Source organism: Barbus barbus (assembly GCF_936440315.1).
Source record: "Barbus barbus genome assembly, chromosome: 9".
In the NCBI taxonomy this organism is placed as follows: domain Eukaryota; kingdom Metazoa; phylum Chordata; class Actinopteri; order Cypriniformes; family Cyprinidae; genus Barbus; species Barbus barbus.
This window is the reverse complement of record NC_136737.1, coordinates 26,456,222-26,476,490: the sequence shown is the minus strand read 5'-3', so window position 1 is coordinate 26,476,490 and position 20,269 is coordinate 26,456,222. Positions and strand designations below refer to the sequence as shown.

Below are 20,269 nucleotides of genomic sequence, written 5' to 3'. Positions count from 1 at the left end.
GGTTTCTCGAGATCTAAAAGCAATCATTTAATTTAATTCATTGTTATTATTATTTGTTATTATTTTTTTTTATTTTTTTGGGGGGGGGGGGTTGCTACATCTACTTTTTTGTTTCTAGAGCTCTAAAAGTAATAATTTAATTAATTTTATTTATTTATTTATTTTTGGAATTGCTACATCTACTTTTTGGTTTCTAGAGATCTAAAAGTAATAATTTAATTAATTTTATTTATTTATTTATTTTTGGAATTGCTACATCTACTTTTTGGTTTCTAGAGATCTAAAAGCAATCATTTAATTTAATTCATTATTATTATTATTATTTGTTATTATTTTATTTTTTTTTGGGGGGGGGGGGTTGCTACATCTACTTTTTTGTTTCTAGAGCTCTAAAAGTAATAATTTAATTAATTAATATTATTTATTTATTTATTTATTTTTGGAATGGCTACATCTACTTTTTGGTTTCTAAAGATCTAAAAGATAATTAAAATTTAATTTAATTCGTTATTATTATTTTTTTATTTTATTATTATTTTTTTTTTTAATTACTACATCTACTTGTTGGTTTCTCGAGATCTAAAAGCAATATTAGGGGGAAGTCGTGGCCTAATGGTTAGAGAGTCGGACTTGTAATCCGAAGGTTGCGGGTTCGAGTCTCTGGCCGGCAGGAATTGTAGGTGGGGGGAGTGAATGTCCAGCGCTCTCTCCACCCTCAATACCACGACTGAGGTGCCCTTGAGCAAGGCACCGAACCCCCAACTGCTCCCCGGGCGCCGCAGCATAAATGGCTGCCCACTGCTCCGGGTGTATGTTCACGGTGTGTGTGTGTTCACTGCTGTGTGTGTGCACGTTGGATGGGTTAAATGCAGAGCACGAATTCCGAGTATGGGTCACCATACTTGGCTGAATGTCACTTCACTTCACTTCACTTATCTACTTTTTGGTTTCTAGAGATCTAAAAGCAATCATTTAATTTAATTCATTATTATTATTATTATTTGTTATTATTATTTTTTTTTTTTTGGGGGGGGGGGTTGCTACATCTACTTTTTTGTTTCTATAGCTCTAAAAGTAATCATTTAATTAATTAATATTATTTATTTATATATTTATTTTTGGAATTGCTACATCTACTTTTTGGTTTCTAGAGATCTAAAAGTAATCATTTAATTTAATTAATATTATTTATTTATTTTTGGAATTGCTACATTACTTTTTGGTTTCTAGAGATCTAAAAGTAATCATTTAATTAATTAATATTATTTATTTATATATTTATTTTTGGAATTGCTACATCTACTTTTTGGTTTCTAGAGATCTAAAAGTAATCATTTAAATTAATTAATTAATATTATTTATTTATTTTTGGAATTGCTACATCTACTTTTTTTTCTATAGCTCTAAAAGTAATCATTTAATTAATTAGTATTATTTATTCATTTATTTATTTTTGGAATTGCTACATCTACTTTTTGGTTTCTAGATATCTAATAGTTAACAAAAGGAAAAGAAAATTAAAAAAAAAAACCTGCCTCTGACATTCAGTTCCTGTCTGTACCTCCCCCTGAAAGACGTAGGTTTTCTTCTAAACAGCATGTTAGTGCAAAGCATAAATCAGCAGAAACGGGAAGACGTTTGCATCTCCGGTGGCTGCCTGTGTTCAATTTCCTTCTGCAGCATGAAGTGTGACCTCAAGAAGAAACTGTTACTTTTTTCATTCATGTTGCACTTGATTCTTAACGGTGAGTAAAAGAGGTCACGATCGTTTTTTGGGTTTTGTCTTTCCTCTGTGTTGAGTTCTAGTTCATGGCTGTTGATTTGTACGGTATTTTAACTTCAACTTTGCTAAATGTTTCTCACATTAAGGGACGATATGTACCTAAGAAATCTGAGCGCTTTTGTGCTCTCAAGTTGGATCAAATGCTTAAACATGTATTCATTTTATTGCATCACACATCAAATAAAAATTTTTTCTTCATTTTTAACCATACAGGCAAAATCTGATGGATGATTTATTTTTTAAGCGTTTTTAAGTGTTCAAAACTTTTTGAGCCACTTTTATTGAAAGGATTTGTAATATTGTACAAAAAAAAACAAGACAATTGAAGTACCAAGAAATTTCCTTTGACTCACGGAAAATGTGAGCGAGAGCTGCAAAACAACAGCTCTTTCTCCTTTTGAAGAGTTTCATACCTGTATCATGCCATCAGTGAGATAGCAGCAAGTAGGTTTATTTAATGCTTAAAAGAAACATCATGACGCAGACTGTTTGAGATTTCAGTTTTCATGATGTAAGGTGATTTTTTTTTTTTCTTTATAGACACAAAGGTTGAAATCTTGGCTACCAAAAAAAGCTGTTGATCCCATTTGCAAAAAAAAATAAATAAAGATGCGTTCATTGATGAACCTGCCATTAAACTGTCTATTATAAGCTTTCTGTTGAAGTGACCAAGTGTTGTTTTTATTTCAGTGGAATCAACGTGTGAAGTCAAAGGTACATTGGAAGAAAACATCTCTGTTCAATTCACTTTACAAGATAATGTTATCAACAAAATCTCTGATAAACCTAGTCTGTACAAAAATGGGAACAAGATAGGATGTTGGAAACCAATCAGCCCTTGCGAAAAAAGGTTTATACTCAGTGATGTGGAAAACCGAACTGTCACACTACACATCACAAATCTCACACTGGAAGATGAAGGAACATATCATGTTGTGGTGATATCAGGTGGTGTTAACCCTCTTATTGAGAGCAATAAAATGTATATTAAAGTCACATTAAGCAAAAAAACAACAGGTACGTTTCTCTTAAAACCTCGATCTACAGAATCCATTTAATTTTTTTTGTTGTTGTTGAGTGAAGTACTCATATATATTATGTGCTGTTGCTATTGTAATTGTTGGTAATTGCACTTTTAGATGTATCAAATGAATGCTTTATTTATAGTAGTATTAATACAATTAAATAAGTGTTGCATACCATTTTAAAAAGTGATTTTTCTTTCAGAAACTGCAACCACAGCTGTGCATGAATATGTAGTGACTAATTCACCTAAACTGGAGCTATCGGAACAAAACCCGTACTTCATTTTGTTCAGTGCATCAGTCATAATATTTATATGTCTTTTTGTGGGCATATTGTGTTGGCTTTTTAGGACCTATCCAAGAAAACCAGGTAATGTAGTATTTTTGCATTGTTTTGAATCAAATGTCTTATATTTTATTCTATGAAACAGCCGATTTTACAGTTTGATAGGGTGATCTTAAAGATCCATATCCAAAGTTTTTTTATTAGATTTTGTACATCAGACATATAATAGTTTTAAGTGTTATTGAATTGCATTGTGCCATCTTAGGCTAAATTCAGACCTTTTATCATTATGCACTACTGTTCAAAAGTTTGGGATAAATAAGATGTTTTTAGAAAGAAATCAGTACTGAGAGTAAAGACATCAATACTGTTACACAAGATTTCTATTCCAAATAAATTCTGCTCTTTTAAATCAATTTTAAACCAGAGTTTAAAATGCATAACGGTTGCCACAAAAATACGGCAAAACTAATAATAAAAATGTTTCTTGAACAGCAAATCAGCATATTAGAGTTATTTCTGAAGGATCATGTGACACTGAAGACTGGAGTAATGATGCTGAAAATTCAACTTTGTATCACAGGAATAAATTACATCTTAAAATATATTCACAAAAAAAGCAGTTATTTTAAATTGCAATAATATTTCACAATATTACTGTTTTTACTGTATTTTTATCAAATATATGCAGCCTTCATGAGCAGAAGAGACTGCTTTCAAAAGCACTTAACAGTTAAAAACACTCTAAACTTTTGAATGGTGGTGAGTGTTATGTTGGTATATAATTATGCTTTCAGAAAAGTAACAGGTTTGAAGAGTTACAGATTAATATTTACAAGCCTTGTGCTCAAAATCGTTAAACTAGATGCTTTTTTATTAGATTTCTACGAATGTCCACTTCTTAATCTCCAGTAGCTTTCAAAACCACAGTAACAGGGTTGACATTCATCGATCGTTCATTACTGTAAACATTAAATGATTTGTGGAGTAGTTCATAGCTTTTAAAAGGGAAAATAAATATGGTAGAAGACACATTTGATACACTGTATTTAAAAAAAAAAACACATTGTACCACATTGTGTTACAAATGAAATCTAAAATAGAGGAAAAATATAGACAAAATGTCTGAAAAGGAAATTTCAAAAACATAATATTAAATTAATAAGTAAATGTGCAGATTACTAAAATAGCAAGAACTCCCCCACACATCCTTATGATAAAGACACACACACACACAAAAAGATTTTTAAAAATAAAAAGCTACTCAATTTTTTATGTTAAAATATGTATGCTGATAGTAACTGTAAGGCTTCTCAGATGCAGAAAACCCATCAGTTCACAGCAACAAATCAACACAACCGGTATGTCATAGCCTCTTTATTTCATTAAATTACACTTTAAAACATATTACATTTCAGCTTTGTTTTCTTCACGTTTTGTATGTTATGTCCTGGGCTGTTAGCAGGGGCAGTGTGGGACATCCGGTTCTGTGTTTGTCAGCTGTGTGGAGTATGGAGAGTTAGACTTTCAAAATAGACCTGAAAGAGATGACAGAGTAAAACCTGCCGATGCAACATCAAAGGACCAGGACGGAGTGGAATATGCTGCCATCATTTTCCCTCAGCAAAAACAGCCACCGAGTGGGCGGATGAGATATAAACAGCAAGTACCTGCTATTAAGTGATAGTCAGACTCATAAAACCATATCATGCATTTTCCACTAAAGTTAGTCTGTTTAAATGTTTGCTCATGTAAACCTAATATATCCTATTTGGGAGTTTTATTGAGAGTGAGTAGAAATCTTAAGACTGATTTTTGATAATAATTACATGATCACAATCTGCCACATACTGCAAGTCATCTTCTCACTGTTAACGAGTTCATAATGATACTGTAAACGTGCCACAGAGTTTAACACTTGAGTCATAGTGAGGTGCTAACCACAGAAGCCCCCATAAAGAAACCTGAGGCACTTGAATATATTTGTACAGTATTAAGCAACCCAGGCTCATTGGAAAGAACGTGCCTTGTCTACAAAATGATATGTTGGTTTGTTTCACATTTTGCTACACTTTCCAAGTGAAATGTCCAGTGAGTGGTGCTAAAAGGACGTTCAATTCAATCTAAAACAGATCAATGTGAATTTGGCGACATTTTATTGAGTTGGTTGTTGTATGTGTATCGCGGCAGTCCATGAATGAAATGTCTGGTAGGTGGCGCTAAAAGGTTAATGCTCTACCGCATTTGCAGTGCTGGGTAGATTGCTTTTGTGACTGATTACAAATTACGCGACATAATCCATTACATTACACAATTTAGGTAATATAAGGCCAGATTTACTAAAGGCAAATTAGCGTGAGCGCACAATAGCATAAAAACGCAGATGATTTATTGACAATGTGCACACTAAAGAACACAGACTGTAAATAACCACGCAAATACTAGTAAACTGACTAGTGCAAACCTTAGTAAATCATGTTGCGTGATTCATTTAAGTACTCTCACAAAATTTTGCATCTGAAAGGTAAACTCCTACAAATGTATATGCAATAAGGTCAGTCGCAAAAATGACTGTGTCTCCGCCGTTTCAGCGCTAAGGTTTGCACTGGCACAAACTGTTAGTAAATCTGGCCCATAATCTGCGATAGTGGTAGGCTGTTTTAGAAATGAACATTTAAAAGAGGAATTAGGGAGAATTTAATGCTATTGTGTGCGAATAATATGAAATTGCGTAATCAGTAAAAAAGTAACTGTAGTCTGATTATGTATATTTCACATATAATATTATCTAGTTACAAGTACTTCATTTTTGGAATTTGATTACGTAATCCAGAATGCATGCAATCAGTTACTACCCAGAACTGCACATTTGAAAATATCGTACAGCTACACCTAACAATAGTGTTGATTAAAGCAAACATAAGGTAAAAATGCATTTGCTGAAGCAAACGTGCTATTTGTGTTTGCTACAACAAATCTTTGAGCTGTTTTATCGTGACTTGTGCTTCATAATACTTGTACCTTAGCAAGTGCTATACTGTACCGGGTGCGCTACTGAGCAAATTTAATGTGTGACACATACATATGGAGCTGATTATGTGATGCAAATTCATCACAATTATAATTCATGCACTGTGGTGAAAGTGTTTTACTACTTAGAACTGCATGAAAAATCGATAATCTGACCCCATTTAATCATAATTTGTATGAAAAGGAATTAAAGTTGTTGCTGTTTTACTAACACTAGTGTTCATTGCCACTGGAAACTGCAGCAAGGTGTATGCATGGGTTCGTTTGTGGAGTTTTGCAAAAATATAGAGGCACGTTTTTTTCCAATAAGCCCATGTTGCAACCACAAGCATATTATTTACCATCTGTGGTATACACAAGAATAATACCTCAAACTGTGGGGCTTATGAGGAGAGGCTTTTGTGCTATTACATTTATTAAAAATAAGACTTGCGATTTTATAAAACCGGCCAAAAATCCCCGTGACTTACATTCATGAAGGGACCTGAGTCATGTGTGGCAGCGAGTTTTGCATTCACAGACACCACTCAGTTTTCTTCAGAAAATGTGAAGATAAGTTTTGGCTTTGTCGCTCTCCTGTTATCATTTTGTATGTGCTATTAAAATGCTTCTGTGTATCCTAACACTATCTTAAAATGTAAGTCACAGCAGTTTGTGTATTATGTAAATCGTATATGCTTATTATTGTGTAAATATTGTACTTGAATGAGTTCTGTACTACATATGAATGTATAGCCAGGAAGGAATCTCATGAAATGTATAAAAATGCTAAGTGGAGTTAAAAATATAGACACAGTCTGTCATTTTTGAACACAAGCATCCTGATTTAACACTAAAAGAAACCGATACACTTTACACACCCTCCTGAACACCAGAGAGCGTTTGATTTTGTTTACTTCTGTGTGAAGGTTCACATGAACACGGCCATGAAGATAACATCAGATGTGGCTGCATGTGTTGGCAGTTGTGAGTAGGAGTGTTGAAGGAGTTGCGTATACTGCATTTTAAACCGAGAGCTGGAGAAAATGAAAACGTCTTTCAGAAATTTATGCGAGCATCAAAACCTAACATTTCAAACCGCAAAATATGCAAACACCAAGAGAAGCATGACTGTAAGCTGCATGGCGAAGTTTCCAGCACCCACACAGGCTTGTCCTGAATATCTAATGAGAATATGGCCTATTAAAAGAAGAAGAAAAAAACGGTGGGCCGACCTATATCGATGCATGTAAGTTTCACTTATTCTCAGTTTATAGTGAAATGTTTCCTTTCAATCAACAAAACCGTAGTGCTGGTTAAGCATTTATCGTAGACACCATGCGTCTCATTTTCCATTGATGGCCCTCCTTGAGGCTACATCCTGCTAAGTTAAGGTAGGCTTACAAAAATTAAGCAATAATATATGTATCATGTTGTGCAATAGTAACAAAGTAAGTATATTGCTATAACCTTTATTATTTATAAAACATTTGAAAAAGTAAAAACAATGTAATTATTAGTGAATTTTAGAAAAGCAGGTTTACGGTAGTAAACAGGAAAATAACAGCGTTAAGCAAAATTAGTCAATTATGAAACTATTTAAGTTTCAGATCTAAACAGCTCTACAGATGACAGTATTGTCATTATTTAGGTCAATACCTGCGTCACTGTTCTATCGTCTACCAGTCAAGTTGATTCATCTCAGTTCAATAAAATTGTCGATGTTGCAAATTTCATTAATTCTGAAACAAACTCCATCCAGTTTTAAAGCATTTTAAGACATTAGTTTCATTATATGGTTCATTTCAGTTCAAGTTTTCCTTCCGATAGTGTCATTAATGTCTGATTGATAACACAGTGTCACTATATGATGTTTTATTAACAAGGTTCGGGAGGAGCACGATCAGATAATCAGTCTGGCCAGGTGCAGCTCGTCAGCTAATCACCTTAACAAGCACATCAGGTGTATATATACACAGCCAACTCACCTCTGTTCTATTACGGTTTTCCAGCATCCCGCCTCCACCCCAACTCCGCACTCCAATCTAAATTTCATCCCATTCTTGGGATGAGGGGGGGAGTTCTCTGGGTTCGGGCTCCATCCCGAGCTCGGAGCCCTCCCTCCTGACAGCACGCCAAATATGCTTACTAATTGCTCAATCATATTATATGCTAGTGCGAACTCGTGAAACAAATAAAACGACTGAAAGGCATTCAGGAAATGTGGTGGGTTATAACATTTGCAGGCAAATACTTTTATAATCACACTAAACTTTATTTTTGACTCTTGTCAATCCTGGGTAACTGATTACATGTAATCTGGATTAAAAAATCAGATTCCAAAAATGTAGTACTTGTAATTAGATTACATTTAAAAATGCTCCAAATCAGATTACAGTTACATTTTTATGGATTATTTGATTACAAATTATTCACACAGCGACAGCATTAATTATTCCTAGTTCCTGTTTTTCTCTTTCAAATTTTCCTTTCTAAAACAAATTATACTGTTATATCATTAAGCTTTGAATATTCACAGTAGAATGGCTGTTTAATGTAAATTAGTTTGCCATCTATGCTTCTGAATTTGGGGACAAATGCACCTCTTAGTCAGTTATACCACATATGAGCCAAACAGTTACACAAATTACTAAACACTGCTTATGTATAACTGACAAAAATGTTTAAAACCTGGAAGACTCATTACTATTTTCATGTATATTAATGTTTGCCCATGTGATGCAGAAATGCCCAAACTATTAAGTCAAACACATTTGGCCTAAAAAATGCCTGAAATTTAAAGTTAACATTTGAATAATTTAACAGCACGTTCACATGATCACAGTTCTCTGATGTTGGTTAATGGTCACATTGCCATGCATTAATTCATGTTAATTTTACATTTTTATTCATTACAAAATTAAACACGTTTTTACATTTGTACTTTTATTTAAAAATACCTTCCTGTAGTTACAAAATACAGGAAAACTAATTTCTGTTGTTACATCTACACTGTCAAACCTACACTTAAACATAACCATACCAGCAAAGCTGTTCCAAAACTTAACTGTATGCCTCCTCAACAGGGACGGATTATGGGTTGTGTGGGCCCCTGGGCAAAACGTTCGCGAGGGGCCCCCCCCCCTTAAAAAAAAAAAAACGCCAGCATTGTCTGGGATGGCTAGTTTTACGTCATCATGCCACTTGTGGGTCCAAACTAGTGCGGCGTACTATGGGACTGAGCTCGAATCAGTGTTGCCAGCTTCTTTCGATGGAAAGTAGCTAAAGCCAGTTTGAAAAGTCGCTAAATGTCGCCAGATGACGCCATGCGCTAATTAGCATATTCATTACATCATCGCGTCATATTACCTTTTACATTTGTTTGTCTCTCTGTGCTCATACTGTATTTTAATGCAGCCAAATTCTCAATAAAACTGTTTTCCTTTATATATTTTACTGTTTATGTTGTCAGTCAACGGGATAAATATGAACTAGTGACTGAAACGCAGCCCTTTAAGAATACATAACCAGTTCTCCCTCCCAAGAAGTTAGTATGCACAAAAATACTAATTTATAATCGAGCCGTCGTCTGATTAAATCAAATAATACATACAAGATAAGACAAGACAATTCCTGTGCTGTGATTTCGACTATATTTGCATGTAAAATTAGAGAAGCAACATAATATCTATTTGAACTGAACGCGCTGCTCCTCTCAGCCGCTCACTGAACAGAGAAAGAGGTGCGTGCGCGCTGACCTCGCGCCTTTGCGGCAGTACCAGCGATCACAGAGACTCGCTAAGGTTTGTCAAAGAAGTCGCTAGATTTGTCGCTAGTCACTTTTGGGGAAAAAGGTCGCTAGGGTGGTCTGAAAAGTCGCTAGGGTGGTCTGAAAAGTCGCTAAGTTGGCAACACTGGCTCGAATAGCTTCAGCATCAGCGACTTCTTATAGGACACAATCGCTGTCAATCAAAAGGACATGCAGTCTTTCGACAAACCCTCCAATCATCACGCAGAAGCCCGGAGTCCAGCCCCGCCCACTCCTCCATTCACCCCCAGAGACGCTGAGCGTCCGGGGGCGGGACATAATCGCAGCATTTATCCAATGAGCGTCTAGTTTTGAAGCACTGAAAAAAAACTGTTCAAAGCAGCCCCATTGAAGTCAATGGAAGCTGGGCTTCAACAGGCAAATACACTGATGCTACGGGAATATATGAGAAGGAAATCGAGTCACCTGCTATATGTAGCTGATTCTGAACGAACTCGTCTCTGAGATGAACGTGTTCTAACGCATTTTTAATCAATAAAATGTTAACACAATAGTACATGTTTGACCATTAATTTTTTGACATTATAGGGGAAGCCGAGCTTCCCTTGCAGTCTTAAAGAAATCCCCACTGGTAGCAACTGTCTACTACAGCATGCTGTCTGCTGTTCTAGCATCGAGTGAAATAACCATCAGACAGAAGTCAGAAAATATTAGAACTTGTCCAGTTTTAATCAACAATGCAAACTGATCATGCAGTTTGAATGTCATACAATTCATGCTCTAAATCAAAGCACTTTTGCTAATCATCCCATTTCTATTCAGCAGCCTGGTTATTACCATGGGAAAAGATAGGTCTCTCCCCATGATTTACGCATTGCAAGTTCTTCAATTTGAAAAAAACTGTTATTAACACCAACTTTCTCAAATTAATTCAAATATTTATTATTTGGAGTGTCATTATTGATGTCACGTACATTCACATCAGAAGAGACCAGAGCGACGAAAGTCATTATTTCTCTATGGAGAGTCGGCGAATTGGCCGAACAAAGCAAATTCACTGGCAGCGAAGCGAATTGGGCGACCAGAGCGAAAAAGAGAAGTTAAAAGTCAGTTAACCTTATGTAATGAGTTATGACGCGGTTTGGTGAAAACCAATTCTAATATATAGATTTACCAACGCCCCACGGTAACAGGCTAAATCAAACATTCCAATGAGCGAACAAAGTGAATAAAGCAAATTCAACAACGAAGCTTCTTCAACGGCCTTGGCGACGTGTTCGCTTTGGTCTCTCCTGGTGTGAACGTACAGTGAGAGCCATGTTGGGGCACGGTTAGTGATCACACTACATGTGTACCGTGTCCAGCTGAACCATGCCAGAATCCACCTGTGTACCATAGTGGTAAAATAAGAGGTGGGTGAACTATGAATTCTGTGATCACATTTTGTGCATAAACTATACTATGATGTGCATTTAGATCAATTGAGAAGTGGGTAAACTCTAATTCTGAAATTTCAGAGGTGGGTAAACCGTGTTTACTTGCGTTTAGCCTCCACTACAGCCCTGGGAGTAATTACACTGGTCAAACTCTTACACTGCTACACTGGTCTGGGGGCCACTCAGCGGGCAGGTTAACCGCCTCCATCCCACCATGCTACCGCTCCCTAGTCAGAGGGCCTTCTGTAAGGCTGTTAACACGCCCCCCTCGCCTCCCCCCAGAAGCCAGGGGCCCCATGGTAGGGGCCCTTGTAATCAGATGGCCCTCTAAAGGTACACTACACCCTCCTCCCTAGGGCCTCCTAGTAGGGCCCTCATAATCAGAGGGCCCTCTAAAAACCCCCAAAGCCCCCATCCTCCCTAGGACCCCCTGGTAGCCAGAAGCCAGGACTATAATAGGAGGGCCTAAGAGGGCCTTCTAAAAGTAGGCTCCCATGCACCCATTTCCCTTTAAAGTTCCTATAGCAGGGCCGGGGGCCCCCTGAAAGCACCGACCCCCCCACCAGCACCACCACCACAACCACCACAATTCAAGGGCCCTTGGCAGCCAAACGCCCTCCCTATAGGGTCAGGGGCCCTTGTAGGCAGAGGATCAAAGAATGTAGGCCCTCTAAAATAGACAAACGAAAATACATTGTTGATAAGCGTTGCAAATTGTTTTGGGCTAGGGGCCCCACGGGCCCCCTGCACCCCTAGGACCCCTGGGCAGCGGCCCCGCTGGCCCGGTTCGTAATCCGTCCCTGCTCCTCAATAGCAGCAAAAAAAAAAAAAATGAACACAATTTACTTATTGAGATCTGCAACTTCTAAAATAAAATAGACCTACATGATATTAGATTGAACACGTTTAAATAAGAAAATGCAAAAGTCATCAAAGAACAAACACAAAACACTTCAAATCAACACAACTTGCCCTTTGCATATACCATGTTGTCCAGTAGGTGGAGGTAAAACTATAATAACCATTTCTTCCTGTAACTTTCTTAACGGTTTCTTCACTGTTCATGTTGAGAAGACAGCTGGTTATTTATAACACATTTTTTGCAGTTTCTCAAAGAATTAAGAACGAGTAATAAAAAAACATCTTACCACTGTCTATGTTAAACAGCATTATTTGATATAAATGGCTAGTTGTTATTGCTAGTCGTCTAGATGGTATAGTTATAATTCCACAATTTTAAGTTAAATAGATAATAATGCATGTTTAATGGAATGCACAATGTTTATCTACACACTTACTTCAGTAAGAAATAAACACGCTTGTTGAAAGCTTTGTGTGTTAAAGAAATACAGATTATAAAAGTTTGGTTGTTGGTTTAGACATCAGGAACTCCAATAGGTTCTCCATTCGAATACAGTAAAATAATCAATACTATTCAAACATTATTACTGGTAATAAGTCATTTATTCTGCCATAATCCTTGTTCACTGTCTCTGTTATGTTTTCTTGTAAAGCAGTGTTCACTCTTGTGTTATAGAGAACAGATACTTATTATTACTTTCAGTTTCGTTTTTAGCAAAACGAGAGATTAGCTGTATATATATAGCAGATGGTAACAAGGCAGAGCATCTTTCCTTTGAGATATCTGTTAGGAAACAGACATGATATCGCTGTGGGACAGTTCTTTACAGGAGAAAATAAGTGAGCTTCATGACGACACTTGGAACATTGAAATTGATGAGACTATTGTGGAAAACAATCCAGCCCGTGATTGGCACCAGTACATTTCTGGCTCCTTTGCACAGTAAGGGCACAACTTCACCACAGTGAAAGATATCAAACATTTCTTTCCAAAATGTGTGTTCAGACTGATTTATGATGTAGCCTATATATCATATGTGTCTTATGCTTATTGTTTATTTAGTACAGTATTTCTGGTTTTAAACGCTTTGTAGTTTAAAGATGTATAGGTCTTACAGACAGATAGAACAAGTTTGATATAGAGGGCAGGACTGATCATTTTACAACTGAATAGGATAAATCCCCTGACATGCAAATTTTTAATGTAATTTTTCACTAATATTCATAGAAAACTGCTAGACATCATAAAGTGAGGTTGGCTATGTGAATGACTTGGTAGTCTATAAGTAAAAAAATATATATAGATGCAATACAGTTCAATTAGTTAACATTAGTTAATGCATTATTTACAGTAACTAGCAATGAGCAGTACATGTGTTACAGTAATAATGTATTGCTTTGTTAACGTTAGTTAATAAAAATACAAATGTTCATTGTTAGTGTAAGATCACATCCAAGTACAAGTAATATAGCAGATACATCTTTTGGTTTCAATAATGTATTAGTAAATGTTAAAACTAACAATACCTAAGATTAATAAATGCTTTAGATATATTTTTTGTTGTAAATGTTAACTAGTTAAGCCATTAGCTAAAATAGGACACTTTGTGAGATATTTTGATGGTTCCCTACGTACGTTAAAATAAAGGTGCACATAACTGTCTGAATCACAACTATTATTGTTAACGTCCTACAAAACTTTGTAGTCGTTATCAGTTCAATTTTCAGTGTAGACTTAATCAACTACAGCATTTAGAAATACTACTGTACATAAAACTGCCAAAAGCTGCCAACCTGGTAAAAACAAAAATACATTAATCATTAAAACATCAAACCTGTTGTACTAATGAATGGTCCTAGAAGAATCAGAGTGCACTAAACTGATCTATTCTCCATTTAATTTGTAGGTTCAGGTGTTCCCTTTGTAGAAAAGGCTGGGGGTCTAAAAGAGTGCAGGTGCTGTTCAATTTCCATCTGGACTCAGCAAGCAGAGAGGGAACCATTAAAGTGCGACGCTTCAAACAGAAGTGCCGGAGATGCACCCAAGCTCAGTGGGAGGACCCAAACTTCCAGGTGGATAACATTGATGTGCTGATTGAGAGACTGATTAGAAATATCCGCAAGAAATGCTACAGAGAAGACCTGGGTGAAACAAACAGATCCTCAGTGTTCAATGGCAAAGTTAATGGGCCACATGAAACTGCTCACTGTGAAGCCTGTCATAAAGGAGTCTGTAGTCAGGCCAACTGAGATTGATTTCATTTATTGATCTAAATAGTGGCTAGTTTTTATTTATCATAATAAAATGTTTTTTTTACCAATGTTGTATCCAATGCAAACACAAATAAATCTTGAAGAAAAAAAAAGACGGGATATTTATTTTGAATAATACTCTAAAATAATAAATGTATTAAAAGGTGAATTGGGTGACTTTACTGCAACGGAATGTCACAAATGACAACTATCATTTTATTTTTCACTGAGTTATAGATATTATAATATGTGTGATGACCACAGACCAGAGTAGATCCTTTTACTCATGTGTACTGATCCTTGAAATGTCATTTGAGCTCAATACAGCCTGTACACAGTGAAACATGGTGCTACAGTACATAAGACAGGACACAACAAGCATTACAAAAACAAACTGTGCATAATTTAAATTATATTAAATAGACTAAAATGAAAGATAAACTAAAAGAGAAGAGCAGGAAAAAAAGAAGAAACAGAAAAAAATGAACATTTAAATGCTGACTTCACAAGACTACATGAAGTGCAATTATGTGTACCTGAGAAGAAAAAAGTAATGGTACAAGAGGGTCAGGGCACATTAGTGGGACAGCAGCATCCATGGTATACAAAATAGTTTTGTGTAATGTGCAAAGTCTATTTGTGCAAAGATTGCTTTAAAAATGGATGTTTGTGTGGGTGTAGTTATTGCCCATTGTAGTTACAGTTCAGGAGTCTGATGGCTTGGGGAAAACAACTGTCACACATTCTGGCCATGAGGGCATGTATAATTCTGTACCTGATGGCAGGAGGGCGAAGAGTTGGTGCAAGGGGTGTGTGGCGTCATCTGCAATACTGACAGCTTTGGAGATATAGTGTGTGGTATAAATATCAGTGATGGAGGGAAGAGAGACCTCAGTGATCTTCTCAGCTGTCCTCTCTATCCGCTGCAGGATCTTGCATTCCGAGATGGCGCAATTGACCCTTCACAAAGACTCGCCCCCCCTTCGCTACTGTTGCGACAAGCCATTGCGTTCTAATGCAACACATCAGTGAAAAATACATCACAGACCAAAGAGGAAACTGTCAACGTGCAGACAGGCAATACAGAGCAGGTTACTTTAGCCTGGCCACACACTAGACCATTTTCAAATCTTAACCGATTTTAAAACCATGGGTGGATATAATGAGAGTTTTAACCAATTATTAGCCTTATACTGTAATCCTCTGAATGTGCATACTAGACAATTCGACCAGACCACACACTTGTTGATTGTTCACAGTGGCACAAGATCTCACGGAGAGTCGTGAGATCAAACGTGACAAGAGAAGAAAAACAAATGGAGAACAAGCAACGGTGTCAGCTGGCTCTTCTGGCGTTCTGTTTCACAGTGAAAAATAAAGTATAAAAAAAGAATATGGGTGATGTATTCTGCTTTCGTGGCATTTTTGTGGCTATCAATTTTCAGCTATAGAAGCACGCAACATCCGGTGGGTGACACTTGTTTGCTCTCATTGGCTATCACGGGTATCACGTCAGAGGCAGCCTGATCAAGAGTGCTTTGAATATACAAGGTTCAAGCCTTGATGGGGGGATGTTCTGTCTCATTCGGGGGCAGTTAAATAATCGTAATGACACCACTCAATAGAGGATTTTATTGGACAAAAATTGTTTCCAATTGTTTTGAATTGGGCCACACACCCTGACCATTCAGGGGTGTAAATCACGCTCAAAATCTGCCTTAAAATCTTCTAAAGTGTAGCCAGCCTTTGGTATGAAAATAAGTCTGAGAGTTGAAATTGTGTCATTATTAAGAAATTCAAACAATAAATACCATTTTGTGGCTTTTTAATGTGTCATGTGAACCGACCATCTTTTCCTCTTAACTAGTTATAGCATGAAATAAACATGAATGAACATTAGAAGGTATCCTGTTTCAGTCGTGGAAAGACATCAATACACATCATTCTTTCAAATTCAAAGCCAACGACGTTAATCTACTCTCCTCTGTCTGGTTTGTTTTTCAGACTAAAATGGCACATTCGGTGTTATGATTGGTCAGATCGCCTGCCAATCAAACTCCCTGTTAAGGGTGAATTCCTGAACCAGACAGTGACGCAGCTGCTCAGGATGCTCTCGATAGTCCCTCTGTAAAATGTGGGGCCTCATTTAAAAAGTGAACGTATGCTTAAATCAACGCCAGCGCTCATATTTCTAAAAACGGTCTTTGACACGGAAAAGTGCTTAACGTCACGTCAGGGTCTGAGCACTTTTTCTTGTCGGAGTACTGCAGGTTTTTGGAAATGTTAGCTGTTCTTGTAGCTCGCTGTTCACTGTATATTCATTTTGCATATCATATTGTTCAGTAGGTGGAGGTAAAACAATAACAACTGCATTGATTTATTGATCAATAACTCATTCAAGGTCCTGGGGGGCCAGTGATCTGCATAGTTTACTTCCAACCTTTATCTAGCACACCTGCACATCATTTTTGAATAGTCCTGAATACATCGATTAGCTTGGTCAGGTGGGTTTAATTAGGGTTGGAACTAAACTCTGCAGGACACTGGCCCTCCAGGAGCCGGGTTGAAGAGCCCTTCTATAAGGTAATATAGATTCTAAGTGTTTAGAGATATTTTGTTTACTGCAGAGGGTGTGCCTCAATCTACCTTTTTTATGTAACAGTCTTATGACCTGTCTTTAAGATAAAAAAAATAATAATAATCAGATGACTAACTTGTAAGACTAGTCTAAGCAGTTTATGTAACCAGGAAGTCAAGGAAGTTCTTAAATTAATTATCTGTATATTTACAATAAAACAATAAATACCATTCATGTGTATAAATTAATATGATGATTATTGGTCATAAGTCCATATTCTGCCATATTCCTTATTCATCATCTCTACTACTTTAAAAAGCAGTGTTCACTTTTGTTTTGTAGAAAACAGATACATACTTTCAGTTTTGTTTCTGTTGTTTGAGACATAGCTACAGTATAAATATCCAGTGGTTAAAAACAAGGCAGAGCGTCATTCCTATGAGATCTCTGTGAGAAAACAGACATGGCATCGCTGTGGAACAGGTCTTTACAGAAGAAAGCAAGTGATCTTTTTGGCGACACCTGGAACATTGAAACTGATCAGACTATCGTGGAAAACAATCAAGATCTTAATTGGCACCAGTACATTTCTGGTTCCTTTGCAGAGTAAGAGCACAACTTTACCACAGTAAAATATATTAAACAGTCTTTTTTTTACTGTATTAAGATTTATGCATTAATCATTGTTAACGTTAGTTAATGCAAATACAACTGTTCATTATTAGTTCATGTTAGCTCAGGTTTGTTAATTAGTATTAACAGATACAGCTTTTGATTTTTAAAATGATTAGTGAATGTAGATCATGTCAACTAATGTAGTTAACTAGTGTTAACAAATGGTACATTATTGTAAAGTGTTACAATATACGGTAACACTTTAGAATACTGTTCCATCATTAATGAATAACTACACAAGAACACATGAGTAACACAATATTAGCACTCTAGTAGCTATTACTAACTAACAAGAAACTCTGATTAATGAATTAGTAAGTAATAGTGCTTAGTTGAATGTGGTAGTTTACCAGTAGCTAATCAGTAACTATTATTTTTTCATACCTCCCTAAGAACTACTGTATACAGGTTCATAATTAATATTAATAATACATAATGTATAATTCATTCTAAAGTAAAGGTCACTTGTAATGACTCAAATATTACCAAATTCTTCTAAAGGAATTACTAATTATTTGTATCAGTATTCTAAAGTGAAGATCATGATAACTCCCTAGTAACGACTGAAATCAATGTAAGCTTTTGAGAGTGTTGTGAAGCATTGAATAGTAATTATTCAGATATTACTACATCCTTCTTGAAGGAATTACACATTTTTGGATCAGTATTCTAAAGTGAAGATTTTTGTAAGGTTTTGGTTAGTAATTCATTTTGCTAACACTTAAATCATTACTAGTCGTGATCTTCACTTTAGAATACTGATCCAAATAATTAGTAGTTTGTTCAGAAGGATGTAGTAACACTTGAGTCTGAAAGCGTGTCTGATTAAAACACTGGAAGGAACACCAGTCCTTTGCTCTCTTTTTATTCCACTGAAGTGAATAATCACAAATCTTAACAGCTGACATGACATGCAGTTCACAAATTCATGTGGAACAGGACTACCATGACGGACATGGTCAGGATGTGCAGGGTAAACAGGATGGTTTTAGGTCACTACAAACAATACATATAAAAAAAGAACAAATCAAACTCATACAAACAACTCATTAATACATCAATATTTTACTCAATCCAAATAAGTATTAAATATCTAAATTCAAATAAACAAATTCAAACTATACAATTGACAAACAAACTTACGTAACGCATCCTAAGGAAAGGACTCAAATTACATGGTTGGGTGCCCATTCAAACAACCACACCTCACCAATGCAAAAAAGGGGACAAAAGGAAGGAAGTGAGGTCTATTTATAGACCTTAACCAAGGGAACATGGGTGATGTAGTGCACCATATATGGAGGGAATATATTGTGGGAAATGTAGTGCAAAGTAAATAATAGAAATATAAAAAATAAAAGGAAACAAATGAATCACAACAACCTGTATACAGTAGTTCTTAGTAGTTCTCCAGGATGTATATAAAAATAGTAGTTATTGATTAGCTAATAGTGAACTACCAGTTTCAACTGAGCACTATTACTTACTAAATCACTTATCATAGTTTCTTGTTAGGTCATAGTAGTTACTTCAATGTTAATAGTGCATTAGTGACTTGTTCCTGTGTAGTTATTCATTAACAAAGGATCAGTATTCTAAAGTGTTACCCTATATACTTATTTTTAAACAGACAATTTAGTTAAGCCATCAACTAAAACAGGATACTTATTGAATTTTTATGACATATTTTGATAAAATGAAGTTTAAGGAAGTACAGTATCCAGAAATCTACACATAAACACATAAACCTCACAACTATTTTATTACAGTTAAACTGCTGCTACAGTGTAAAAATGTTATCAGATAAAACTTAAAATTACATAAATGAAATACTACATAAAGTTGCCAAATACCACCAACCAATATAAATAATAATAATAACAATAAATTATTTAATCATTAAATCATCATACATAGTAATGACTGGACCTGGAAGTATCAGTAGATGCATAAACTGATTTATTTTCCATTTTGATTGTAGTTTCAGGTGTTCTCTTTGTAGAAGAACCTGGGGGTCTAGTAGAGTGCAGGTGGTGTTTCATTTCCACCTGAACAGAGAAAGCAGACAAGGAACCATTAAACTGCGATGCTACAAACAGGAGTGTAGGACGTGCAATGAAGCTCAGTGGGAGGAGCCAAACTTCCCAGTGGAAAACACTGATGTGCTGGTTGAGAAACTAGTTAAAAATATCCGCAAGAAATGCTATGGAGAAGACCTGGGTGAAGCAAACAGATCCTCAGTGTTCGATGGAAGATTTGATGGGCCACACGAAAGTGCTCACTGTGAAGCCTGTCAGCTTGGCATCTGCAGTCAAGCCAACTAAGATTGATTTCATTGCTCAAATCTTCTAAGTTATTCTGTATTATTGAAAACATTTGTAATATTCGCTAAAATGAAAAACTTGTTACTGCCCAAGATTAATCTTATTGGTTGACTTCTACTCTTTGTTAATCGATTATTCTGTTTTAATCTTTCACTGAAACCACTGCAGCCCTGCTTAATGTAAAACAGCACGCTACCACAGAAACCACCATATTTTTATTGTGGGTTTTACATCACATATATTGTGCTTTGCATGTTGTTGCTTCTGTAT

The 20,269-nt window shown here is 35.9% G+C and overlaps 2 protein-coding genes across 4 annotated transcripts; both read left to right on the top strand.

Annotated features, from left to right (window-relative positions):
* Positions 1–1,598: 1,598 nt before the first annotated feature.
* LOC306875355 (uncharacterized protein) lies at positions 1,599–7,302 on the top strand. The gene is made up of 5 exons (XM_079425861.1): positions 1,599–1,745; positions 2,474–2,800; positions 3,011–3,178; positions 4,412–4,455; positions 4,557–7,302. Exons 1-5 carry the CDS (start codon positions 1,682–1,684, stop codon positions 4,776–4,778), a joined length of 825 nt encoding a protein of 274 aa, XP_079281987.1. The 5' UTR covers positions 1,599–1,681; the 3' UTR covers positions 4,779–7,302.
* Positions 7,303–12,956: 5,654 nt separating this feature from the next.
* LOC306875356 (receptor-transporting protein 4-like) lies at positions 12,957–19,999 on the top strand (the record flags this gene model as incomplete). 3 transcript variants are annotated; one of them, XM_079425864.1, is made up of 2 exons in its annotated part: positions 12,957–13,112; positions 19,657–19,999. In XM_079425864.1, the coding sequence occupies exons 1-2, from the start codon at positions 12,970–12,972 to the stop codon at positions 19,997–19,999; spliced, it is 486 nt and encodes a 161-aa protein (XP_079281990.1). In that variant the 5' UTR covers positions 12,957–12,969. The 3 variants fall into 3 exon arrangements, with proteins under 3 accessions (XP_079281990.1, XP_079281988.1, XP_079281989.1); XM_079425862.1 differs by lacking the exon at positions 19,657–19,999 and adding an exon at positions 14,077–14,439; XM_079425863.1 differs by lacking the exon at positions 12,957–13,112 and adding an exon at positions 17,431–17,606.
* Positions 20,000–20,269: the final 270 nt, after the last annotated feature.